The following is a 26,125-nucleotide window of genomic DNA, read 5'->3' as shown; positions in this document are numbered from 1 at the left end:
TCTAGGCAAGAATACTGGAATGGGTTGCCATGCCCTCCTCCAGAGGATCTTCCTGACCCAGCTATCAAACTCAGGTCTCCTGCATTGCAGGCAGATTTTTCACCATCTGAGTTACCAGGGAAGCCCTTCTCTAGTTTAGACCCGAAGTAACCAGTGTTTTTTGTTGTTGTTTAATTCTTTGGCTGCACCACACGGCATGTGGGACACTTGTTCCCTGGTTAGGGATTAGATTCACATCCCCTGCATTGGAAGCATGGAGTCTGGACCACCAGGCAAGTCCCCAATGGGCGTTTTACCAGTCTCTGCCTTTAGTACCTCCTGACATTAGTCAAACCTGTCTCCATGTAACAACTAGGTGATCTTTCCAAACAATGATTAGGGTTTCATCACTCCTTTGGCACCCTGCTATCTAAGGATGGAGTTCTAGTGGCTCAGCAAAGCCTAAAAGGTACAGCACTACCCAGGGGCCTGTGCCACTCCCTGTGTTGTACTCATGGCTGGCAAACCAACCTACTCACCTGCAGCTCCTGAGTTCATCATCTGGTTACACACTTAACACATTTCTGTGCTTTCACCAGCTGTTCCTTGCTCCTAGAATATGACTTTCCTCTTCCTCTCCTCCCAGCCTGGAAGACAGCTGCTCATTCTGCGACACGGGTTCCAAAGGGGCTGACAGCTCTGGGCGCTGAGCCACTCTCCCTGGCCCCCCCGCCCCCACCCTCAGACAAAGGCCTCTCACTAGCAAACATTGTGCTGGGCTCCAACTCCTTCCTTACACATCTGTCTCTCTGGTTTTCTCTGATGGACCCAGTTCTTGGAGCATGTCAGCTCTCAATGAAAGCTTGAATTATGGGATAGAAATCATATACATATATTGGACAAGACAGATGTAGAAAACAAACTTATGGTTATTAGGGGGGGAAGGGAAGGGAGGGATAAACTGGGAGGCTGGGATTGACATATACACACTACCATATATAAAACAGGTAACTAATAAGGACCCACTGTATGGCGCAGTGAACTCTACTCCTCTGTAGTGCCCTATAAGAAAATGCCATTACAGAGGCCTTTTATCTATCTAAACAAGAGTGGGTATATGTATAACTGATGCACTTTGCTATACAGCAAAAACAAAACACTTTTTTATTTTTATTTTTGGTCACACTATGTGGCATGCAGGATCTTAGTGCCCTGACCAGGGGTTGAACCCATGCCTCCTGCCGTGCTGCAGTGGAAACATGGAGTCTTAACCACGGGACCACCAGAAAAGTCCCTAATACAACATTTTACATCAACTATACTCCAATAAAAATTCTTTAAAACATGAAAAAAAAATTTTTTTTTGACAGAGTTCTTACTGAAGAAGGGCGATCTATAAACTTTTATGGCTATAGGAGGAACCTCCTGATGACCTCCAATTTTCAAAGGATGTAGTCAACAGAAGGCCGAGTGGGCTCTTTACCAAGGGAAACATGAAAGAACAAAATCTGTAAGCACATCAGGGAGGTGAACACACTTAGGAAGCAAAGAACCTCCCTCTTGTAGGCAGCCAAGGTCTGGAGAGGTAACATCACTTGTCTAAAGCCACAGTCAAGGAGGGGTGGGCTGAGGACACAGCTCTCTGACTCCCTTTCTGCTTCTTCCCCCTCAACACCACGTGGCCATTTGGTCCAATCCTCCTACCGTCCTCATCAGGGGACTCTGACCGCCTTGAGTGCAGTTCGATTGTTAAGAGACCTTTGGACGAGTGAAGGCAAACGCAACTGCCTGGCATAGTCCTAAGTCTCTCTTGTGGGCAGCGAGCCCGAGGGCTCCTCCAGGGCCTGGATGGCAGTCCTGGAGGATGCTCCAGCCCCAGGGTTTTCCAGGACCACTATGAATGGGGCAGGGACTGGTCAGTTCACAACAATGCAGATGGCCTGAATAACACTGTATCTGAACTGATGTTTATTCTAGTTTTGGGGTCCACGGCCCCCTTACCTTGCTCAGAGCAGTAGGCCACAGCTGCAGATGTTCCTCACAACCCTGGAGACTCAGTGGGAGAGTAGGGATCCTGCTCCCTCCACCCCCATGACCAGAACGACACAGCACAGCCTCCCACACTCATCCTGAAGCCCCCCAGACACCAGGACAGAGAGGACACACCTCCACAGTCCGGAGGGGTACTTAAGTTCAAGATAAAAATTTCATGAGGCATCCTGTTTTATCTTATAATTGACATGAGGTTTACACTCTACTCCTCAATAGTGTAACAAAAGATCCCCCCACCCCCCAAAGCAAAACCGATACTCCGCACCAGGGCTCTGCTGGGACTTCAGTGCCTGACAGCCACCCTGGTGGGCAGAGCAGCCTGACAGGACACTCCACTGTAAGCATTTACAGGCACCTTCCATTTATTATCTTAGGTTAATGCCCATAGTCATCCTGTGAGATACAGGCCTCCCCATTTTAGAGATGTGAAGACCTAAAGCAAGATGTCTGAGTGGGTGGCAGGCCTGCCTGTGATTCCCCCTCCCCATGCTCTGCCGCCCCTCACTCCACAACCCTTCAATGCTAAAATCCACACAGTCCGTGATTTGTGTACTTTAGCAAGTCCTGGACTCTTGGTTCAGGCTCCCAGCCCTGCTCCGATGGGAGAACGGGATGGGCAAGGACTGAGACCAGCAAATTTGTCTTTACCAGTCCCTGGCTCTATGCATTTTTGAGAAGTGTCGTTCTCTCTGGGCTTCAACTTCTTCATGTGAACAATGGGGCTTGGGGCTGGATGATTCCTCTGGTGCATTAGAGTTTTTCCATTTTGACATTCTAGATATCACCTCCAGGAATGTCCTAACCCTTGTGCTTCTTCCTTCTCACTAAAGAGAAAAGTCCATATTGCCAATTTCCCTTTGTTTTTTAAAAAGAAAAAGCCTGACACAACACTGTAAGGCCCCCAAGCAGCTGTAGTCCCCACCTCCTTCCTCCTGTGGTACACACCATGGCCAGAGGAGCTCAGGGCCCCCTGAGACTCAAGAGCTGCAGGTACAGGATGGTAAGAACCTGCTGGATCCCCGCAGCCCGAGGGCTTTGCTGGTCAGAGATTCCTTCCCCGATGATCTATTTTAAGGAAGGCATTTGGTGTTTTGTTTTCATGATTGAGCTGCCCAAGGGAGTGAACTGAGACTCCAGAAATTGCCACAGAGTGAGGACCACTGGAAAGAAGGTCTGCTCAGCTACCTGGGGTCCCTGCTACCAGTTCCCTCTTCCGGGGTGGGTTACCTGGAGGACAAGAGAACAGGATGTACCCCTGCCCAAGAATCCCAGAGACGCTCTTATCATAGGTGGGGCCACAGGTTTGGAATCAGGCAATCCGCGCTTGGAATACTGGCTCCATGAGGACGTCACCTGACCATCTCTGGGCCACAGTTTTCTCATCCATGTCCGCCTGTGCAGGCTGTCATGCACTAACACGCGTCTGGGGTAGCAGCATCACTCTGAATGGTAAGACTCCCGGGAGACCCATCACCCTGCAGGGCTCTCCATGGAGTAGGGGTGCTGGGGTTGGAGCTGAGGCCCAAATGCCCTTGACACCCCAGCCTACTGCCCGGTCATGTAGCTGCATGGCCAGAGCCCTGGGCAGGAGAGCCCTTTGGGCCAAACAACTTAAAACTCTGGGACTCAGCTTCCTCAGCTTTAAAATGGAAGCTGAATCAGAGTTCATAAAAACTGTTATCAGGGGCTGCCTGGAAACCCCTCTGTAATCTCTCCCAGGCAGGGAGGCCCAGGGGGTGTGAGCAAGGAGGAGGACAACTGTGGGCAGGAGGCATTTCCAATAAACGGGCTGTTCCTCCTTCCCCAGGTTGGTCCTACACCTTGTACAGAGCAGGATGCCAAAGCCCAGAAGAACCAGGTACAGGGCTGGGGAGCACACAGCATTTGCAGCAAGACCCCAGCTGAAACCTCAGTCTCCAGAGTTAGGGAATATCTTACAAGTTTTAGAAAATGGGGTGCTTAGTTCTGTTAGAATTTGCTCATTGACCTCTCTTCCTGAGAGAACCACATTTAGCTTACAACTTAAGAGGAAGCCCTAGGGCTGCTTCAATTCTACCCCATGATTTAGCTCTAGTATTCCAGGGGGGCTGGGGGGCTGGGGAAGCTGGGCAGGGGTTGGGCATGGCACTTGGGCCTCAGAGGGGGCTGGATAACACCTCTCTGCACAGGGTGGTGACAAAGGAAGACCTGGATGTTGTGGCAGTGGCTGCCCTGGGTGGGGGTCGGTGGGGAGCGGGTGGGGTGAAGCCTTGGGGACAGAGCACTTGAGGTTCACCAGCCCATGTGGCCTCAGCCTCAGGGTGAACAAGGAGAGTCCAGGTGGCAGCAAAGGCCCCGCAGGAGGCTCAGCTTGCATTGTTGATGGCAGTCCGAGAGCCCCCCAGCAGACTCTCACGCTCGCCTTCCTCGGCCAGGGGCCGGCCCCTGGACAGGCGGGCCAGCAGTGGGCGGTGCAGCCCGTTGTAGAGGGCAGTGCCCGCCAGGAGTATGAGGAAGCCAAGGATCTGCAGTGGGTGGAAGGTCTCCCAGCCCAGCGCCAGGCTCAGCGCCCAGATGACAACGGTGCGCAGGCTGTCCAGCACCATGCGGGTGGTGGCGCTCAGCTCCTTGGTGACGCTGATGCCCGCAAAGTTGAAGAAGGCGATGCTGCTGATGTTGCCCAGCAGCGCCAGTGCGATGAGCGGCTGTCGGCCCACCTGGCAGAAGGCGTCCAGCGCGTCCTCCAGGGTACCGCGAGGGTTTCCGCTGAAGGAGCCGGCGGGGATGTAGTACATGGGTACCAGCAGCAAGGAGAGGATCACGAAGCCAAAGAGGCCTGTGGGAATGGAGGGAGCATGTCAGGTTCTCTGCTGGAGCCCCGGTCCTGCCCTGCCAGGGCTCCGCTGACCTCTGGCCAACCCTGCCAAGCTGCCCTCAAACCAGCTCCTTCCTTTCAGGTCCTGGAGGTGTCCTGCTCGTTAGAAACTCAAAACTGCCTACCGAATGGGCTCTGGCTGCCCCTTCTCCACTTTTACTCTGTGTTTTCTGACTGGACCAAGAACAGTAAATACACTTTATATTGTGACCAGCGCACAGTCATGTACACACTGCCACAAAACAGCTATCCTTACAACATACAATGCTGTCTGACATTTTTTAAAATTTGGTTCTATTCACTGACAGAAGGATTGACTGGCTCCAAGCACTACACTGCTCTCCCAAGTGTGCAGAAACACAGCTCTCTGATTCAGTGCCATTGGTCTGTGACAAGGAGCTGGACTGGAATATAAATCAAGGCACTGCTTCACTCAGTAGCTTCCCTGGCGGCTCAGATGGTAAAGAATCCACCTGCAATGCGGGAGACCAGGGTTCAACACCTGGGTGGGGAAGATCCCCTGGAGGAGGAAATGGCTACCCATTCCAGTATTCTTGCCTGGAGAATCCTCATGGACAGAGGAGCCTGGCAGGCTATAGTCCGTGGGGTCGCAAAGAGTCTGACATGACTGAGCGACTAACACTTTCACTCTCACTCCGAAAGTCTTGCTAGAAAAAAAATAAGTGGAAGTGATCAGTGTGCTTGATGACATAGTCGATTCAGGTAGTTCACGTTCTGTCATAAGCCCTCAGGCTCACAGTGCACCAGGCACAACCAGCTCCCTGAGGAGACCAAGGGTCACACCTTGATAGCATTGCTCTAATCCACCCTGTTAGTTTTATATTTTTAAAGCACTGATTTTGATTTACTTTCCTGCTCAAAAACCTTTGGTAGTTTTTCCCTGCCTGTCATTTAAGATCTAAATCCGCTTGGCTGATGTTCAAGGTTCTCTACAACATGGCCCTGATATATTCAATTCCTGGTTATTTCCCCATATCAAACCTGTACCCCTGCCCAAACTATTCCTCACTGGTTTCCAAACTCATGTCCAGCTCCCCACATATCCTCTCCGTCGGCAGTTCCCTCCTTCCCACTCTTGCCTGCTGAAACCTGCAGCTTGACTGCCACCTTCCCTGGGCCGTGACACTCAGGTATGCTTGGCAAGTGAACTGTCACTTGAGGAAAGGTGGCCTGCCCATTCCTTTCTTGGTCAGTTCTAGGAAGTGGGCAGCTCTCCTAAAGTGCGGCTTGCATCTTATTCATCTTCGTCTCTGTCCTCCTTTAGCTCCTGGCCGAGTGCACGGCATGTGTCAGAGTATTTGTCAACATGTATGTGGTGAAGGCGAGAAGGATGGGAGGCGGGAAGCTCACCCCTCCCAGAGGTCCCCAGCACCCACCGGGCCCCCACCACGTTCTCTCCACGTGCCACCCTGCAGGGCTCATCCCACCCAGCGCCCTCCCACCAGCCCACGTTCACACGCACCCTCTGTGCCGACCGCCCGTAGTGGGTGCACGTTGTGCTTGTAGACGAACTTCTCCTCCAGGACCATCTGGATGGAGACGATGATCTGGGCCATGATGATCAACAGGTCCCCTGTGGGAAAAAGGAGGGGCCCAGGGTGAGGCCAGGGCTCAGGGAGACAGCTCCCTTAGGGACGGAACAGCCCCCCATGGCCCCTGACTCTGCAGGGCATCCCTGAGCCTGATCTCCTGGCCCCCAAGGGGTGGGGCAGGCCAACAGGGCAGGCACTGTCACCCCCACTCTCGGGTGAGGCTCCAGAAGGCCCGGGGGTCTGAAGGCTGCACAATTGGGATAAGTGGGTCTTTTGAGAAGCAACGGGGTTTGAGATGGACATTTCTGGCTTAATTCTGCCTCTGAGGGACCAGGGGGCCCACTTCACAGTAAAACTGCTGCAGGCCTTCCTTTCCGGGACCGTAAGACTGACAGTGATGACGAGCACAGTGCATAGTGCCGGCTGATCGCTGGGTAAGTGGTAAGTGCTCAGTAAATGCTCATGCGTTTCCTCTCCTGGATCCTGTAGGTTGTGTGGCTGTAAGTAAATGTAGCCCGAGCCCTCTCCCTCCTCTGACCTCCCCACTCCTTACCCTTCCCTCCCTCATGCTGCTTGGCCCTCGCTTGCTCCCATCACCTCGAGAGCAGGTGTGGGCCAGCAGCTGGTACCCTGCACGCCCTCCCCTGAGGCCTGGCAGGCGGCAGAGCCTGTCAAATGCTTTTTCCCCTGACTCTGTGCTGGGCGACCCCTAGACGCCTGCCCCTGGCCACACCTGTGATCACTTCGCTGAGCTTGTGTTGGCTGTCATGCTTGCTCAGGAGGTCAGCCAGGCCCACCACCACCAGCCCGGCGATGGTCGCGAGGATGCCCAGCCACTGGCTCAGCGCCAGCCTCCGTCCCAGGAAGGCCACCGAGAAGAGGCCTGTGAAGATGATCACGGCTCCCCGCAGCATCTGGAAGCTGGAGGCACTGGTCATGTTCAGGGCTGGGAGAGGAGAGATGTGTGATATGAGCTCCTGAGGGCCCGGTTGTTCTGTTCACTGAGGTGTCCTCAGGGCTGAAGGCAGGCCTGACATGTGCTAAGTACTCAGTGAATGCTGGTGGTATGTGTGTGTGTAAAGGGGTATGTGTGTGTGTAAAGGGGTATGTGTATGTGTAAAGGGGGAGCTGAAGATGAGCTGTGTGTGTGTGTGCGCAAAGGGGGTGCTGAAGATGAGTTGATGAGGATGAGACAGAGGATGAGATGGTTGGATGGCATCACCGACTCAATGGACATGAGTTTGAGTAAACTCCAGGAGCTGGCGATGGACAGGGAGGTCTGGCGTGCTGCAGTCCATGCAAAGAGTCGGACACGACTGAGCGACTGAACTGAACTGAAGATGAGCTGGCGAGAGTGGAGGCTCTTTCACCGGCATCCCCCCGGGGCCACAGTTTGAGCCCTTGGCAGCCTGGCCTGGCGACTCACCCACATACATGATGCTGGTCCCTGTCATGTCGCAGAGGGCTGGGGGCAGGAAAAGAAGAGGGTTGAAGGGCTGCTGGGGATCTGTGCTGGTGTCTGGGTGCCGTGCAGCTCTGCACCGGAGTAGGTAGAAGGCGGCCAGGCAGGAAAACTCTCCCAGGAACATGCCCACTGCCTGCAGGGATGGAGCCAGGCCAGTTCAGAGCTGGGAGGAGGTTCACCTGCAACTAATTTTTTTTTTCTTTTGGCCATGCCACATGGTTTTGGGTTTCTCTGGTGGCTCAGATGGCAAAGAATCTGCCTGCAATGTGGGAGACCCAGGTTTGATCCCTGGGTTGGAAAGATCCCCTGGAGAATGGAATGGCTACCCACTCCAGTATTCTTGCCTGGAGAATTCCATGGACAGAGGAGCCTGGCGGGCTACAGTCCATGGGGTGGCAAAAAGTCAGACATGACTAAGCGACTAACAGTTTACATGGTTTTGGGATCTTAGTTCCCTGACCAGAGATCAAACCCATGCCTTCGGCAGTGAAAGCACAGAGTCCTAACAACTGGACCACCAGGGAAGTCCCATAACAAAAATTAAAAAAAATAATTTTTCTTCAAATAAGAGTTTACCTATAAACCCAATATGTGAAACAGATAAACACAGAGCTCCTGTGTGGGAGCTGCTGCCTCCTACGTCTACTCCTTAGTTCCTCAGACACCTCGATTGAAACCCTAAGGCTATAGAGCCTGGCCGGACAACCCACCAATCTAGGCCACTTCCTGGTCAAGTTGCAGATGGAGAAACTGAGACCCTGAGAGGCTCAAGAACTTACTTAAGGTCACAGAGCAAGTTGCTGGCAGAACTGAGGCTGAAATTTGTCTCACCCACTTCCTAGTCCAGCAATAGGGTACCTTCCATTGATGGTGCCTGCCCTGTCCCAGTGGGTCTGGGCTCTTCATGGTTGGACAACAGGTTTTACGAGGGGTTGATTTTTCCAAATGGGTCCTGACTTTGTCATGGTGAGGGTTGGCCTCACAGTGTCCAGGACATGACCACTCACCAGGATTTGTGCAGGCCTCCTACAGGGAACAGGGCCTTTGGCCCCTTCCAGGGGCACCCCACACCTTGGCCTGTGTTCTGGGGAGGGAGAGAGAGAAGTAGGGAGCAAGGGAGGACTCCACCCCTAGGATAGGAAACAGCGGGGCCTCATGGGGGCACCTGCCCTGAGCCCTGGGAGATAGAGCTGGGAAAGGAGAGGCACAGATACCTGGAGGAAGGGATGCTGAAAGCTGTGTTCCTGGCTCCCTCCACAGCCCGGGGCCATGAAGTTGTCCGCCCACCTGCAGCAGATAAGAGAGAAGGTCAAACCCTGCAGTGCACAGGTTCTCCCACCTGGTCCCAGGCCTGCAGAGAGCTCATGCCTCCTGATGCCAAGAGGCCAGACTTAGGGGACTTGGCTCAGAGTGGGGTTTCCCCCTTGAAGGGGCTAGTCTTCACGGTAAGCAATCTTCACCTGGGAATTGGGACAGAAAGTGGGGGTCTGGGCACCTTTAGCTGAAATCTCATGAACCGCTAACAGAAATTTAGCATTTCTTCAAATTATAAATATATTATTGCAGGACCTACAACTCGGTCACACATGGAAATCACAGCTATTCTCATTTTCACATTTGAGTCATTGTAGATACTGTGAAGTATCACTTACACTCATCACTAGTCAAAAATTACAGTGATTAGACCCGCTGCTTATAATTTCATGTGTTAAGAAGTGAGTGCAGATACCTGTTACTATATTACAAACTGGCTTTTTAATGTCTGGATAATCTTATTTCAATGAAATTAGCTTGTTCTGTAATCCCTGGGGTTTTATTTGCACACTTCAAAACACTACTCTAGGCTTCACCAGACTATCAAAGGACCCATGCTCAAAAAATATCGAGTCCCTGGTCTGCAGGTCACATGTGCCCTGGGAAACAGCCACATGACACAGACCGCCCAGTCACCTTCACATAACCTGAAGGAAGGGTCTGGCAGGTTTTTCTAGCAGTGGCTTAGAAGCAGGTGGCAAGGACATGGCACTGTGGAGTGGCCTGCCAGCCAGCGCCCAGCAGATGGGCTGACTCTGGCATGTGGCCCCACCGAGTCCAGAACCTGTCATGGCACAGTGCTCTGGGCAGCTGCTACCAACCATTCCATACTGACCAACGTCTGTCACTAAAGCTTTTGCCCCTGAATTTCATTTTCACTGGGCTGTGTTATGTCCCTGGGATCAAATCTCTCCTTCATCTGAAAGCCCTTCATATATTTGGAGATGTTTCCACCTTCTGAATCTTCTGGTTAAGCAGCCCCAGCCCTTGCTAACCTTTCCCTCCCTGGCTGCTGACTTCTGGAAGTGTTCCGGTGGGCCCAGGCCCAGAGCCAAGGCATGTGATCTGGCCTGGATGGAGTTGGGCAACAGGGAGGCCCCTCCCACGTGTTGGACACCCTGGTTAGTGGACCTGGCTTGGACTGTATCTGCCATATCACGCTGCTGACTCAGGTCAACGCAGGCCTAGGGCTACCTTCTATGGGCCACTGACCTGCCTATGTTTCCCCCACCCCTGACCATAGCACCCCATACATAGGCAGTGGCTATCTTTAAAGAGTAAGGCTTAGGTGTGTGTGTGTGTGTGTGTGTGTGTGTTAAGTCACTTCAATCGTGTCCAACTCTTTGCGACCCTGTGGGCCATAGGGTCACCAGGCTCCTCTGTCCATGGGATTCTCCAGGCAAGAATACTGGAGTGGATTGCCATCTCCTACATGAGGGGATCTTCCTGACCTAGAGATCAAACCCACGTCTCTTGTATCTCTTGTGCTGGCAGACAGGTTCTTTACCACTAGCGCCACCTGGGACTTCTGAAATGTCTTTCCTAACACTATCTGTCAAGAGCAGCTACACTGTGATCCCCACCTATCTTCCAGATCCTCTCTGCACAAGCCTCAGCTCCCAGAGGGAAGGGAAGCCTTCTGCCTCCTGTGCCCCGAGCAGAGGCCACTCCACTTGCAGGTCTGGGTTTGACTAAGATCCTGAACCAAGGAGACCCAGGTTCGATCCCTGGGTTGCAAAGATCCCCAGAGAAGGAAATGGCAACCCACTCCAGTATTCTTGCCTGGAGAATCCTCATGGACAGAGGAGCCTGGCAGGCTACAGTCCATGGGGTCGTAAAGAGTCGGACACGGCTGAGCAAGGAACACACACAAGGCAGGGCTTCTCTGGGCGCTCTTTCCCACAGCCTGGGGCAAGGGCATGATGCCCAGATGCAGGCAGCAGGGAGGGCAGGCTGAACAGTATGGTAGCACGGAGCAGGAGGGAGAGACCACATCTGCAAAGAAATCTGAACACATCCCAGGGCAAGTGAACAAAACAGGGCTATGGCAGACTTATCTCAAGGTGAGAGACCCCATCCACCCCCAAAGATGTGAGGACGGACATTAGGAACAGTGCTTGCTTGGGAACAGTGGAGGTCAAAGCGGAGCTGATGGGCCCTTAAGGAGAAGTGCTGATGTGCCTGGTTGGGAACACAGAGGAAATCTGGGTTGGGGGATCAGGATGTAACCAGACCCAGTACCAAAGGGGCAAAGAAAGCTCCCACTAAGGACAGACACCGCCTGTTCTCCAAGGGGTCTCATTTCTGTCTGATCCACGGTCGATTCTGACTTGGGGATCCCTCCACTGCAGGACAGGACCCGGAATGTGGGCCAGCCGCCACCTGCATGGCCTTACCGAGGTAGCCCACTCTCCAGCCAGACTCACTGCCACAGACAGAGCCCTGGTGGAGGGCCTGGGTGAGGCAGCTGAGCGAAACAGAGAGACGCAGGGAGAGTGAAGAGGTCAAGCTTTACCAAGGGCACAGAGACAACGGCCCTGGAGCGAGTGAGCAGGTTAGAGAGAGGGTTCCTAGGGCTCCTTCAGGAGGAACAAGGGAGGTCTTGCCAAGTTCATGGTTAACCAGAAGCCTAGTACAAGGGCTGGTATGAAAGTCCCTTCTCCCTCCTGGGGCCACACCCAGAGCACAGACTGGCAGGCTCAAGAAGACCCCTGATCTGGCAGTGGGGCCATCTCCTGGAACTCCCCCTGGGCTACTGCCTGTGCATCTGATAGTCACAACTCACATCTGTGTCACTTTCTGGTCCCACAGTCACTCTCACTAGAGAGGATGTGAGCTTAGCCTCTAGTAACTTCCACAGCTTTCTTTGCTCCTAAAACCTTACTATACACAAGTTTAAACTGTTTGGGTTGAGTGAATGGACTTCTAGACCCCACTAGGCAAATAGGCAAGTGGTGACTACAGTCCAAATGCACAGTGCTAATATGCCACCTGGTCTGAGTTGCCCCCTGCTGGTGGGACCAGCCAGGCCTGCCCTTCCCTAGGGATAGGCACCTGGAGGAGCACCGGTGGGCTGGTGCTAAGCCTCCTCCCCTCCCCTGGTGCTGTCTCCTTTCTCCAAGGGTTGGGTCTGCCTGAACAGGCTGGACTGGGCAGGTTCCCAGCAGGGGAAATGGAATCTTTTTGTATCTGAGGGACTGGGGCAGGTTTACAGCCCCAGGGATTGGGTGTCAGGACAGGCTGCCCTGCCCAGGCTCTTCAGGTCAGGGAGGAGTTCAGGCCTGCAGTCACTTTGGGAAGGAGTCAGGCTTCCCATCTTGGCCCTGGGAAAGGTTTGGCTCACTGCGTAGTCACAGAAGCCCTCAGGTAGCACAGAACAGCCAAAAGCCAAAAAGCCAGCCCTGGTTCATCTGGGGGTGACATCAGTGACTCCCCAATGGGACAGCACTTATCTCCTTGAAAAACGCTTCCCTAACGTGTATTTAAAAATGCACGGTTCATTGTGTACTGACTTTGTACCAGACCTGTACTTCTCCTTGAACTGGCTGAGCACTTCACATGGGCTGTGTCAGTTTAAGTCTCATAACCAGGACCCTCATTTTAGAGACGAGGACTTTAGGCCTTGGGCGGGAGAGAGCCGTTTCAGCCTCATACAGTTAACGGGTGGATCTAGGGCCAAACCCACCTGCTTGAACTTATTTTCAGAAAAGGTAGCAGGATATATGGAAAGGTCAGACTTCAGACTTTTGAATGTCACAGGTTGGATGAGTTATAGATTTCTCACCTGTAAAATGGGAATAATGATGCCAACCCTGCTGAACTCACAAAAGTAATAAATAAGACATAAAAGACCTGGCAGATGGCAGGGAGTCAATAAAAGTTCTTTTCTGTCTCTTCTCCCTCTTTCTCCTCTGCTGTTGTAATGCCAAAGAAGATGAAGCTTAACAGTTCTATGAAGACCTAACAAGACCTTTTAGAATTAACACCAAAAAAAAAAAAAAGATGTCTTTTTCGTCACAGGGGACTGGAATACAAAAGGAGGAAGTCAGGAGATATCTGGAGTAACAGGCAAGTTTGGCCTTGGAATACAAAATGAAGCAGAACTAAGAGTTTTGCCAAGAGAATGCACTGGTCATAGCAAACACTCTCTTCCAACAACACAAGAGACAACTCTACGCATAGACATCACCATATGATTAATACTGAAACCAGATTGATTATACTCTTTGTAGCCAAAGATGGAGAAGCTCTATACTGTCAGCAAAAACAACACAGGGAGCTGACGGTGGCTCACATCACGAACTCCTTATTGCAAAATTTTCCTCTGGGCTGAGTGGGTGTGGCTCCAGCTCCGCTCCACCCAAAGGCTTCCAGGGATTGTCCCTCCTCTGCGACCCGTCCTGCAGGACGAGGCAGGTGGAGGGCCACAGAGTGCTGAAAGAGGACAAACTCGGCCATCATCTTGGGAAGCTCCTAGTTTCACAGAAACCCAGGGACCAGAGAGGGCTTGGGGCATACAGGGAAGTTCTAGTGTACTCCTTCCTCAACACCGGGCACCTTCTTCCTCCTGATCCTTCCCACTTCCCTGGCTGAGGTGGGGCAAAGGTCAGCCCTGCAGGTGGGCCCTCTGTTCTCTGGACACTCTTTTCTAGGGAGAGCTGTGGTCTCTAGGGCAGGAGGCCTGTGGGGACCCAGGAGGCTCAGGCTGACACCACATGAGGAAGGGCCTCCCACTGGCGGAAGCGGGTATCCTTCAGAGTTCCCTGTGCCTCAGAGGGCTGTGGGGTAGGCTCGTCTTCCTGGGGGATGAGTCATGCTGGCGTGGCCTGGCCCAGTCAAAACTCAAAGCTCAGCATTCCCAGAGGTGTGTGTGTGTGTGTCTGCGTGGGGCTGGGGGTGGCGGTCAGAGGCTGAGGAAGTGGCTGGTGTGGCTGCCTCGGATCCATCAGTTGTGTGTCCCCTTCCCGCAGAATCCGGGCCATTTCTGCTCACATCCTGGTGAGTCAGCCTCTTTCTCCTGCTCTGGACCTTAAGAATGGCCCCAGGGCTTCTCCACCCTCTGGGGTGTCATAGCAGGTGGCTCACGTGGTAAGAAATGATTACAGCCCTTCTGTCTCTTAAGGATAAGAAGACTCTCCTCAGGAGCTCTTACAGCATGTGTAAGAGGTAGGGCGGGGATTTTGTACCCATTTTATAGATGAAGGTTGGAGAGGCCCAGTGACTCATCTAATCCCACAGCTGCCAAACCACATGCTCTCTCTCCTACACTGCCCTCCCCATTGCAGGCTTTCTCCAGATTTCAGGCTTTCTCCAGCCGGCATTAACCCCTTGGAAGCAATTAGCCTGTGCTGCTCACAGGGTGGGGGGAGGGGCAGCTGCCAGGGCGAGAAAGTCAGAGTGGGCAAAGAAAGGAGATTGACAGCCCTTTCCCAATCGAGGCCCATGATCCCAGGCCCCCTGCCCCCTTCCTGTAGGGTCCCAGGACCCAGCGGGTCTGACGGCTGGAGAACATGGCCCCATGGCCCCTTCATGGCAGGGTGGGTTTCACAGCCTGCAGACGTTTAGGAGGGGAGCTGAGCCTTCCTGAGTGAGCGTCTACTTGACTCTGGCTCTTTACAAGCAGAACCCCAGTTGGATTCAGGAGGATACGGTTCCGAAAGGCTCACTGGTTCTGGCAGACAGCCCCATGCAGTGCCAGGGCAGGCCAAAATGTCTGGTCTCTAGGAGGCGCATCAGCAGAAGGCCTGGTAGTGGGGGAGAAGCAGCCACAGAAAGGAGAAAGGAGGGGACCTCTGCCCATACCCAGGGGCCTGCCTGATCCATGACTTTCCCTTCTGCACGCAGGTGACCCCCAGCCCAGCCCAGCCCAGGCAGGATGGCTCCTTGCAGGGCACCCAACCCTCCTGAGTGGGCAGTGACCTCCTCCAGCAGACAGCTGACCTATGGTCGCAGTACAGCAGCAGCACGTGCTCACGCCCACTTCCTCATCCGCTGTCTTCACTCCTCCCAAGAAGCCAGGGAGGGAAACATCATGCTCACTTGAGAGCCCAGATGCTGCAAAAGGCTACTAGAGACTCTAAACCTGAACCCTGAGTGAGCGCTGGGCCAGAGGCTTCAGATGCTTACCACCTGGCCCCAGAGCGTAGGTACTCCGATGGCAGGGAGGGGAGATGCCGCTGACAGGGTTATGTGTCCATAGGCACATGCTTGTCTGTTTTTGTCCAGGGAGGTGTAAGAGGAAGCCCCAAGGAAGAGGAAGTTTGGGGGACTGTACCAAAATGCTGAGACTTAGGTTCTAGACACCAACCAGCTGAATCACATACACAACAACTTTTCTTGGGAACTTGACTGTAAATTGTGGGGATTAGAATGGATAATTTCTATGTTTCTAACAACTCTAAATGCCCCTGAGAATGACTAGAGAAGTCCTCAGCCTCATCAGCCTCATCCATATTGGAGGTTAAGAGCATGGATTCTAGAACCAGACTACTTAGGCTCAAATACAAACTCTGCCACTTCATAGCTGAGTTGAACTTGGCCAAGCAAGTTGCTCTTTCCAGAATCTCACTTTCCTTATCCAGGGACAAGAAATGTATCTACCTCATAGGGTGATTATGAGAATGCACTAACTCATGAAAGGCGGCTGGGGCAGGACCTGGTACATGCTCTTCTCTGTGTCTGTGTATTAGCTGGTTAGCACTTACTTGCTGTGGTCACATTCCCATCTGTCTGTCCCTGCTGGAAACTGAGGTCAGACTGTGATTTCAAATCGATAATCCCCATCAGGATGTACACAGCTGCTTTCCCATGTTCCTTCTCTGAGTGCATCCTTCTCACAGTCTGGCTTCAGAACACTGCTGAGGGTCCAATACTAGGGCCTGTCACAGGTAGGGAGGCTCCTGAAAAGCCCCACATCAGGTCACAGGCAAAGGCTGGGTCCCCACCTGGAAGCCTCTTTCTGGCCTCTCAGGTGGCCTCCAGGGGCAAAGCCTCCTGGGGCTGAGGATCCTCTGGTTTCTCACCAGACTGGTTTGGACCTCTTTAAGGAAGGAGCTGAGTCAGCACAGGTAACCTCAGTAGTAACTCAGCTCTCCTTGGGGACAGTGGCCCTGGCAGATCACAGCCACCCTGTAAGCACCAGACTGAGGCCTTGGGTTGTGGGACTGATGGACAGTGACTTGTTCTGCGGCCTTCAGATCCTAACAGAAATGGAAAACCTCAGGTGGAGTTTCCTTTACAGCTAAGTGCTCAGCAAGAGGAGCACCCTTCAGGAGGCCTCACGGCCCAGGAGCCCAGCACAGGACACAGACATGGCTGGCCAGAGCCCAGTGGGAGAGACAGGTGGGCCCCACCCAGAGGTCCACTTTCCTGTGGAGAAGGGAGGACACTGTGCTTGTCAAGCATGTACACATCTGTCTCATCTACTGCAGATTCTAAGCATCTCAAAGGCCAGGACCTTCTCTTGGTCACTTCTGTCTTCTTCCCTGAGTTTAGGCAGTGGCTCCCATACTGTAAGTACCTTATACATGTCTGAAGAATTGAACAGAAGACCTCTCTCCCAGACCTCTCTTCTGGGGCATTTCCCACATCACTGATGGAGTGTGCTGGGGAAAAACACTCTAGAAAATGAGTAAGATACAATCATCCCCACCACCCCCCACGAACCTGGGGCACAGCCCTCAGGGTAACTGGGGTGACTCCCCTTTGCTTCGAGCCTGGCAAGACCCAGGTGGAAGTGAGGTCTGACTGGGAGAGGGTCACTGTCTACTGTCCTCCACATGCACCTTAGAATTGGCTCAGAGAACAGCTGGGCTCTGGGTATTGGGTATTGGGGCTCTTGGTGGGCAGAGGGGCAGGAAGGCCCGGTGCCGAGCTAGGGACAGAGAAAGAGCCAAAGGGCCATCAAGAGAAGGGGCTGCCTCTCGGGGCCTCCTGCTTCTTATAAAGAGGAGAGTGTGCTCGGTCCCTCAGCCTCATGACAGCCCCAGGTCATCAACCCCCAACCTTCTGAGGACTGTCCTTATGGGCCCATGAGCACCACGCCCTCTGACATCAGAGCAGAACTCCCCTACCTGCCCTGTCTGGGTTAACAACACTCCTGTTCTCCAAGGCAGAAGCCCAGGAGTGACTATTTGATCCTGTGGGTCAGGCCTTGTGATTTCACTCTGCACCTGGTCTCTCCCACCTGGCCCTTCCCTTCCCACCTCACCTCCACCTCCAAGGTCCCCTCATCTGCTGTGCAGCAGTCCTGGAGTGGTTTTCCCTTCAGCAAATTACTTTTCACCTTGACCACCAGGTTCACTGAATTACTTTCTCAAAAGCCCCTCTTTGATTGTGGGATAAAATCCAGCCCGGGCATTTGAAGCGAGTTACAATCCCCTCAGATCTGGCCTTGCTGCTCCTGCCTTGAGGTTCCCACCACAGAAGAAATTCCACCCAAGCTTCAAGGCCGAGCTGAAACCAGTTCTCCAGGAAGGGCTCATGGAGCACCCCCTACTCTGTCATCGCAGCCCTCCATGCTCATGGGTCACTCGGCTAACGCGGCATCTATCGTAGCCCTCCCGGGCCCACAGCTCCTGGAGGGCCGCGCCCCTGATGCCACCTTGGAAGAGGCAGCGGAGAGGATCTCCCTCCCATTAAAGCTGTTGAGTTGGAAAGTGACTCGCTGTGATCAAAGCGGGGGCTCGGATCTACAGCCAGGACACTGCTTGCTCCTCCTCGCATTCCCCGGTGCCTTGCACCTCTTGGGTGGTCCATAAACCGCGTGAACCGATCAGAGAAACTGGGCTGGCTGGTGAGGCCAGGAAATGACAAGCCTCGAAGGGGAGGGCGCAGGAGGAGGGCGGGGGTCGCCAGCGCCCCTGCGGGCGGCTGCAGACCCTGCCGAGCCCCAACCCCTCCCGGCCAGGCCCGGACTCACTTTGCCGAGAGCGTGTTGATGGAGCCGGTGACGAGCATGAGCCCAGCCAGGAACAGCTGGTACTTGGTCCAGGCCATGGCGGCGGATGCGGGGAGCGCGACACTAGGGGACCCCTCGCAAACTCCACGCTCGCTCGAGATGGTAGCTCGCTACCCGGTCACCCGGGGGTCTCGGGCACGAGCGCTTCCGGGCCGGGAGTCATGTGACCAGAAAAGGCCCCGCCCCGCGCCGGCTCGCTCCGCCCCAAGGAGAGCTCCGGGCCCCGGCGTCTGCGCCCGCGATCTCGGTGCGGGTGCTCTCCGCGGCGGGAATTTGCGAGCGCTGGTCCCAACAAAGTGACTGGCAAGTCACGGCCCCAGGCCTCCCCATCTGCAAAACAGGCTGATGGGACGATGCAATGACATTGCATCCGTGGATGTTAGAGCTCTGTGTAAACCCTTTAGAGAAATTGAGCTGAACAATGTCAGAGGCAAACCACAAAGTAGAAACGCTCCTCGTGGGAATCTCGTCTCTACAGGGTAAGCAGGGAACTCCCAGGAGGCCTGAGACTAATGCCTAGAGATCCCAACCCGTGGTGTGGCTCACATCTTCCAGAAAAGTGGTCTAAGAGTCTAGTTCCTGCCCCCTGGAAGACCATTTTAAAGCAAAGGAAGCTAAATTGAGAGAAGCCAAGTGGTTTGCTTTTGATTACACTACTGAGTGATGGGGGTGGGGGGGAGGTTTGCACGCAGATTCTTCAGTGTCCCCCAGATCTGTGCCTTCTGCTAAGCCCCTCCACCAGTCTCAACCCACTGCTCCTCCTTGGATTCCTGGGATCCTGCTCAGGGGTTTATGTGCAACCGTGTCTCAGCTTTTGAAGTCCTCCGGGTTCTCAGCTCCCAGCTGCCCTGTGTCCTCACCTCTGGGTCTCTGTCTGCAGCCCATGCTCAATGTCATACCACAGGCTGGAGCTAAAGGCCTTGGAGGACCTGCTTCAGACCCAGTGAGCACATTGCCTCATCACTGCAGATTTGTTGCTAGAGCTGCGGAGATGGGGCCTGCCTACCCAGTCCTCCTGCTTGCTCTAAGACTGCCTTGACCTTGTGAAGATGACCAGTGTTGAATCAGGAAAAACTCTCAAGGGGCTGGACCAGGAAGACCTGATAGAGAAGGTGTATAAGTGGGGTTTTGGGCAATAGTGGGAGGTCACAGGATAGAGGGGAAGGGCTGTCCCACAGTGGGGAATGGCAGTGCCTTTGCCCAGAGGTATATGTGGGCATGGAGTGTGTCTGGGACCCACAGACGATCCAGGAACTTTCCTACAATGTGGCCTGTTCTTTTCAGTCAGTGGGGAAGTCTAGAGATGCAGAAAGAGATTTCTTCTGCGCTTATCTTCAACATCACCACCAGTTTTAGGTAAAGGGATTACTTCAGTTTTCCAGAAATACTGAGTGAGATGCTGGGGCATGTAGAGATGAATGAGTTTCTGTCCCAAGGAATAGACCAGCTCAGTCCACACCAGCTGCATAGCCCATCCCTGTGGGCTATGACACACGACAGTGCTGTGACACACTTGGAGGCTCTGGACTGTTCTCCCCATGTGTATAAAGCCAAGGACACTGTCTTGAAACAAGCATTACTAATGATTAGTGGTGTCATCAGCCCAACGTGATGTCACTAGTAGCACAGTCTTTGTCTCCACAGTCAGATCATAAAATGAATTTTAATTTATCATGATGTTCTGATCATTCATCAAACTGCTGTCTCTGGAGTCTGGAGACAAAAGGATTTATGGGCAAATACACTTGGAATCCTCTAAGTGCCAGGCCCAGAGCTGGGGAAGGGACCCCAAAGACAAGCAGGAGACCTCAAGGAGTTGGGATTTCACAGAGGAGAGCAGTGAGTTCACCAGTCATCATGCAGCAATGTGAGGATGTATAAGAGGCAGTGTCAGTCGCTCAGTTGCGTCCAGCTCTTTGCGACCCTGTAGACTGTGGCCCCCCAGGTTCCTCTGTCCATGGGATTCTCCAGGCAAGAATACTGGAGTGGGTAGCCATTCTCTTCTCCACAGGATCTTCCCGACCTAGGGATCGAATCCAGGTCTTCCACATTGCAGGCAGATTCTTTACCATCTGAGCTACCAGGGAAGCCTGTAAAAGGCAGACAGGGCTGTGGAAGGGAGGGATCCCCCCAGAGGGGTGGGAGTAAGGGCATGACAGTGACAATCAGAGCTGTCCTGGAACAGCCACCCAGTCTGTGCCAAGAGTTTGACCTCTGTGACCTCAGTTTTCACAGTAACCCCATGTGCTAGAATTCAGGGGAGCTTTGAGCAGAGGCTTGAAGGATGAGCAGAATTGCTCCAGGTGCAGAAGAGGGTCGTTCCAGACCAACCACATGGACACCTAAGGGTTTGGGATCCAGTGACCTACAATGAGGTTCCAAGTGTCCGCGGGTCTGGCTAGACTACAATTTCCAGGTGGAAAGTAAGGTTGACATTAGTGACCCCAGGTAGCAGCAAGGCTTGGGGCCTCAGAAGATTGGAATTCTGAGAAAAGTAGAGCGGAATCAGGGTGGATATTGTGGACAAAGAATGTAACTTGCCATTTCAGGAAATGGTGGCCATAAAGCCACCCCCAGCAGTGTACCTGCACCCTGAGGGGATTCAGTTTGGAGAAAAACAGAAGGGTGGCTCTCCGTGGTTAAGGTGCATATCAAAGGAATAATTTCAGTAAGCCCAGACTCCTGCATTGCCCCGTACAAAGTAAAGCACTAAAATCAGTAAACTGAGGTGTCTGTTTTTTTGTGTATGTGTGATTCGCAGTAATCTTTTAATGTTCAACCACAGGTTTTTTGTTTCCCCCAGCAAAAACTATATATTCTGGCTCCTCCCTTACCTTTAAGGAACAGTTCCTCAGAGCTATCCAAGAAGCTGATTCCCAGGCTACAGTCATCAGTAAGTTCATCAAATAAAGTTCTCAGTTTTTAGGTTTTGTGTGTGTGTGTGTGTGTGTGTGTGTGTGTGCGCGCGCGCATGTGTTCTTTTTTCAGTTGACAATATGTTCATACACTGGCTTTGCAAAATCCTTCAGATTGTTATTTGATGAAATTCAGGGGTAGAGCTTCAGGTGTATTTTTGTTGCAATGAAAAGGGTAAAAGAGGTAAAATGGTAAAATGAATTTTCTTTCTTTCCCTTTCCTGAGAACAAAGAAGATAAAGAGAATAGTGAGCAGGCCTGATCATCCCTAGTTTTTACTTTAACTTCCTAATCTGTAATCTAGAGCTAAGTTTGCTTTTCTCAAAACTAACTTGACACTATGTAACTTACATCCTGTACCTAACTCCCCCAGACAGCATGAGCTACATTCTGCACCTGTTATCTTTTAACTCTATGCGAATTACATCCTGTACCTGGTGCTTTACCCCAGACCACCCTTTGTGATGAGAAAGAAGGCTGAAGTACAATAAACCAGAGACAAAGGGACCCAATTACCGGGGTTACCTCATGCCAGCTCTGACTGTTTTGAGACAAAGCAAGAAGAATGGAAGACCGTCATAACTTCAAGCCTCATCATTTACCCTAAGACCACAAGACCCAGGCTGTACAAAGTCTCTCCGTTCCCCTAGGAGGTGGGACATAGTTCCTGAGGTACTGATCTGTTCAGTTCTCCCCTCACCTGGCTGAGGATTAAAGCCATCTTTCTGTTTCCTCCAAACTCTGCCTCCTTACCTTTTGTTCTGCTTCAGTGGGCAGAGAAAGCCAAGATTATGGCAGTGACCTTTTGGATGCAAATTTGCCTCATAATTTTTAAGTCCTGATTTCCTGGGTTTAGTAACATGTTCCCAAATGAGCCACAGATGTTGTTAATACTTGGTACTTGGCCTGGATCTCTGCCCTCCTAAATTTCTGGGGAGATCTGGTGTCCTTGAGGATGCTGCCTAGGGAAGCCAGTGAGGACTTTGGGGGCTGGGGACAGTGGCGATGGATGGGTAGGGTGAGGTGGGGCAGGGAGATTAGGGGCCCCCCGGGGCCTCCTCTCTTCCACTCTGAACCTTTACAAAGTCAAAGGTGGGTCAACCTTCTTTGGGTGGTGATCTTGCCCATCAGAGGAGCATTTGTCTTCTAATTGTTCAGTTTTTATTGTCTTGATTAAAGACTTCAGGTTGCCCAAAGATCACCTAGAGTTACCTGAAAGGGGGCAAATGTAGCAAATTTTCAGCAAGGGAGGAAATTTACTGAGCACTGGGGCTTCCAAGGTGGTGCTAGTGGTAAAGAACCTGCCTGTCAATGCAGGAGACCTAAAAGACTTGGGTTCAGTCCCTGGGTTGGGAAGATCCCGTGGAGGAGGACATGGCAACCCACTCCAGTATTCTTGCTGGGAAAATACTGTGGACAGAAGAGCCTGGCGGGCTGTAGTCCATGGGGTTGCAAAGAGTCAGACAAGTGACTTAGCATGCATAGCATTCATGCATAGGGGTGCCAGAGCCCCAGAATTCTCCTGTATGGATGCGGTGGTGGATGGAGATAGGAATTTTTTCATGTATGCCCAGGAATGCAGAATCTTCAGGAGTGCAATGACATCTATGCAGGTTGTCTCAGGTTGAGGAAGAGAGAGAGGCTGGGTCAGCTACTTAGAGCAAAGTGACCGGGTTCAGTCACTTAATCATACAGAGTCCTACTTTGTTATCTGTAAAATGGGAACAAGTCGTCTTCAGCTTGTTGTACCGAGGGAAGGCGGGCAGATGTAGAAGTGTAGGGGGAGATGTGGGGAGAGTTAGTGTACCTCCTGTGAGGTCAGGGCTGGTCTAGCCCAGCGGTGCCAAGGCAGATCTTAGGCTGTACATTAGGAAGCACTTCTCCTGATTTGCATAAGAGTGTGATCCAGGCTTTGGGCCTTTTCTCTCAAAGTCTAGGACATTTTGAACAAATGTGCATGCTACCTTCAAAGAGCCTCTAATTTCCAGAGTAAAGTAAAACACATCACTGCAAACTCCTGCATTTGTATTCAAAGCTTGTGAACGCCTGCCTGTGGCTTGTCTGAAAGATTGACCATTTCCCCAATCAATTTAATCACATTTTGGATTAAGGAAGTATAGCGACACGTGGACAGACAGGCCAGGTCAGACCTGTTTTGATTTGAACAAGTTTTTGCTGTACGTCCTTGGAGCATTTTCCTGCTGTGCAGACTGTTCCCCTGCTAGAAGGTGCCCTCCTGATGGGCAGGTGACCAGACCTGAGTCAGGCTCCTTAACCTTCTTCTAGGACCATCTGTGCACTTTCTCATAAAATCCAGTTTTATCTAGAGCCCTGCTAAGTCAGTTTAACCGGCACCTCCCCCACCCTCCATATCCAAGGGGACCATCTTTATTATCTGATCAACCTATCCCCCAGGGGATGTCTGATTACCCTGGCCTGTCTTCAGCAAGAATCCGGTTAAGTTGGTTCAGCCAGAATTCCCCTCACTCCTGATATTTCCTCTTAGCAATTTTCCATCCATTGACCCCTTCCCCAGCCCCGACGCTATAGACCCTGACTAAGCTATAAACTCCCCATGCTGTGTTTGGAATTGAGCCTTGTTCTATACTGAGGTCTCCTTCCCTCTATTGGAATCATCCTGAATAAAATTCTGTTTCTGTCACTGTAACTAATGTCCAGCTCTGTTTTGTCTTGGATGCTGAACTGTGTATCCAGTTGCCCATCTCTTCCAACAAGGTAGGCATTGCAGGGCAGCCATCTGAGGCTGTGGCTGGAAGGAGGAGAGAGAGGTCTGGGAAGAGTGGAGCCAGGATCCAGTCTTAGCTCTCTCCTAGGGGAGAGCCAGGAGACAATGGAACCAGGCTTGCCAGGACCTCGAACGAAGGGAATGTAGATGCTCTGAACTGGTGCAGACCGGGTAGCTGTTGTTCACAAGCTCTTCCGGACTGACTTTGGTTTCTATGGCGACCAGAGGTGATTAGATTAGGTGGCACCTGCTGCTTCCAGCTTCAGGATCTCATAAGGTCATTTTCAAATCTTTCCTTTTTGCCTTTCTTCTGTAACATCTTCTTTGGCCTTAAGTATTTAAGCTCTTATTATATTGAATTTGCTGGTATATGAGACCAAAATGAATCACAACTGATAATTCCAGCAATTCCACTTCCAGGGATTTATTCTAAAGGGTTTTCCATATGCGTTTGTTAAAGCAGCAGAGGATTGGAAACCAAGTAAATGTCTATCAAGAGTAAAGTAGTTAAGCGGCACCTCCCTGTACCCCCGATAGGATACATGGATCCTGTATCCATTTACGCTTTACAAAGGGTGGTTTTACAAAGTAGGGCTTTACAAAGGGACAAGCAGTGTGACTTTACAAACAGACAAGAAGGCTCTTTATTTGCTGATGTTCAGTGACTTCAAAGATACCTTACTAAGTGCCCTGTGTAGGAAATGCTACCATTTGTTTAAGAAAAAAATTGTAAATTACAAAGTTTGCTCCAGACAGACATGTAGAAATTGATAACCCAGGACTTGGATGGTGGAAGGCTAAAAGACTTGCTTTTCACTACATACCCTTTTGCTACCTTTTGGATTTTACATCATATGTATCTTTATCTATTCAAATATAGGTAATAAACAGAATAATAGATTCAGTACCAGGACAATGGTGCACCTGTGAACAGGACAGTTCAGTTTTACAGCTACTAGAATTGAGATCTGCTTCTAGACACATAGCTTCCCTGAAATTGTGTGTGAAGTCCACAGTCTTGCTGACCATGAACTGGGTTATGGTCCTGGAGACTGAATACTAACTTGCTGTGTGCCTGTAGGCTGGTCACTTCCCCTCTCTGAACTTCAGCTGGATCACCTGACAACCCTACGGCCTCCCAGATCTGGCGCTCTGCCCCTGCCAGTTGGCCAATACTACGAGGTTCACCACACACCCACTAGATGGCGGGCTGCACCTGCTGCTTAAGGAGAGATGCTATGGCTGGGGCCCATCATCCAGCTTTTAAAAAGGTCTGTGAGTCACCTGAGAAAAGCTTAACATCAAAAAGCAACTCCCAGGAGTATCTTGGGCATTGTAAGGTGAGTGATTCAGAGAGACATGGAACAACAAAAAGAAGCTGAGGGCTCAGCTTCTCTTGGTGCCAAGGGTAGAGGATGCAGTTAAGTGGGGGTTGCAGGGTGACCTACTTTAGAGGTTGCCAGGACCCCAGGTTTGGCACTCAAGGTTTCAGACTCCCTGTCAGTTTAGCAATTCCTTGGCCTGGGCACAGATCCTTGAAGGATTTGACCTATGGAATCACTTGTGGGCATGCCTGTTGACTTCTCTGAGCTTCTTTCCCATTTGCAAAACAGGTATAGTAGTCATATTATACCTTATAGGCTTGATCTGGCAAATAGACTTAAAAAAATTTTTTTTAATTGGAGTGTAGTCAATTTGCAATGTTGTGATAGTTTCAGGTGTACAGAAAAAGTGAATCAGTTATACATACATGCTCGTGCGTGCTCAGTCACTTCAGTCATGTCTGACTCTTTGTGACCCCATGGATTGTAGCCCGCCAGGCTCCTCTGTCCATGAGATTCTCCAGGCAAGAATACTGGAGTGGGTTGCCATGCCCTCCTCCAGGGGATCTTCCTGACTCAGGGCTTGAACCCGTGTCTCCTGTGTATGCTGCATCTCCTGCATTGCAGGCAGATTCTTTACTGCTGAGCTACCGGGGAAGCTCCACATATACATATACCCACTCTTTTTTAGATTATTTTCCCATGTAAGCCCTTACAAAGCACTCATGACAGATAAGCTGTTGTATGTAGTTCCCTTAGTGGTCTCTGCTCCTGACAGAGAAGAGCTCAGTAAATGTAGCTGGTGTGCATATAAAGAGTGGAGACTCAGCTGCCTCCACAGAGAACAGCTTCCCCTGGGAGCTGATATCCAGGACCGAGCCCAGATGGGAGGCAGAAGGTCTTCTCCATGAAGGAGATTCCCCAACTGAGACAGCAGTTTTCTGAACCATTGTGCAGATGGAGCTA

The 26,125-nt window shown here is 51.8% G+C and overlaps 1 protein-coding gene across 2 annotated transcripts; it reads right to left on the bottom strand.

Moving 5' to 3' along the window:
• Positions 1–1,120: 1,120 nt before the first annotated feature.
• SLC35F6 (solute carrier family 35 member F6) lies at positions 1,121–18,313 on the bottom strand. 2 transcript variants are annotated; one of them, XM_081484024.1, is made up of 6 exons: positions 18,138–18,313; positions 9,118–9,190; positions 7,865–8,036; positions 7,172–7,384; positions 6,369–6,479; positions 1,121–4,846 (listed from the first exon to the last, which is right to left on the bottom strand). In XM_081484024.1, exons 1-6 carry the CDS (start codon positions 18,212–18,214, stop codon positions 4,377–4,379), a joined length of 1,116 nt encoding a protein of 371 aa, XP_081340150.1. In that variant the 5' UTR covers positions 18,215–18,313; the 3' UTR covers positions 1,121–4,376. The 2 variants fall into 2 exon arrangements, with proteins under 2 accessions (XP_081340150.1, XP_081340151.1); XM_081484025.1 differs by lacking the exon at positions 7,172–7,384.
• Between the last annotated feature and the right edge of the window lie 7,812 nt (positions 18,314–26,125).

The sequence above is a fragment of the Giraffa tippelskirchi genome, chromosome 4, assembly GCF_054371585.1.
Source record: "Giraffa tippelskirchi isolate mGirTip1 chromosome 4, T2T-mGirTip1v1.2.pri, whole genome shotgun sequence".
Taxonomy (NCBI): Eukaryota; Metazoa; Chordata; class Mammalia; order Artiodactyla; family Giraffidae; genus Giraffa; species Giraffa tippelskirchi.
Note: the sequence above shows the minus strand (reverse complement) of the source record. Positions and strands in the feature narration are given on the sequence as shown.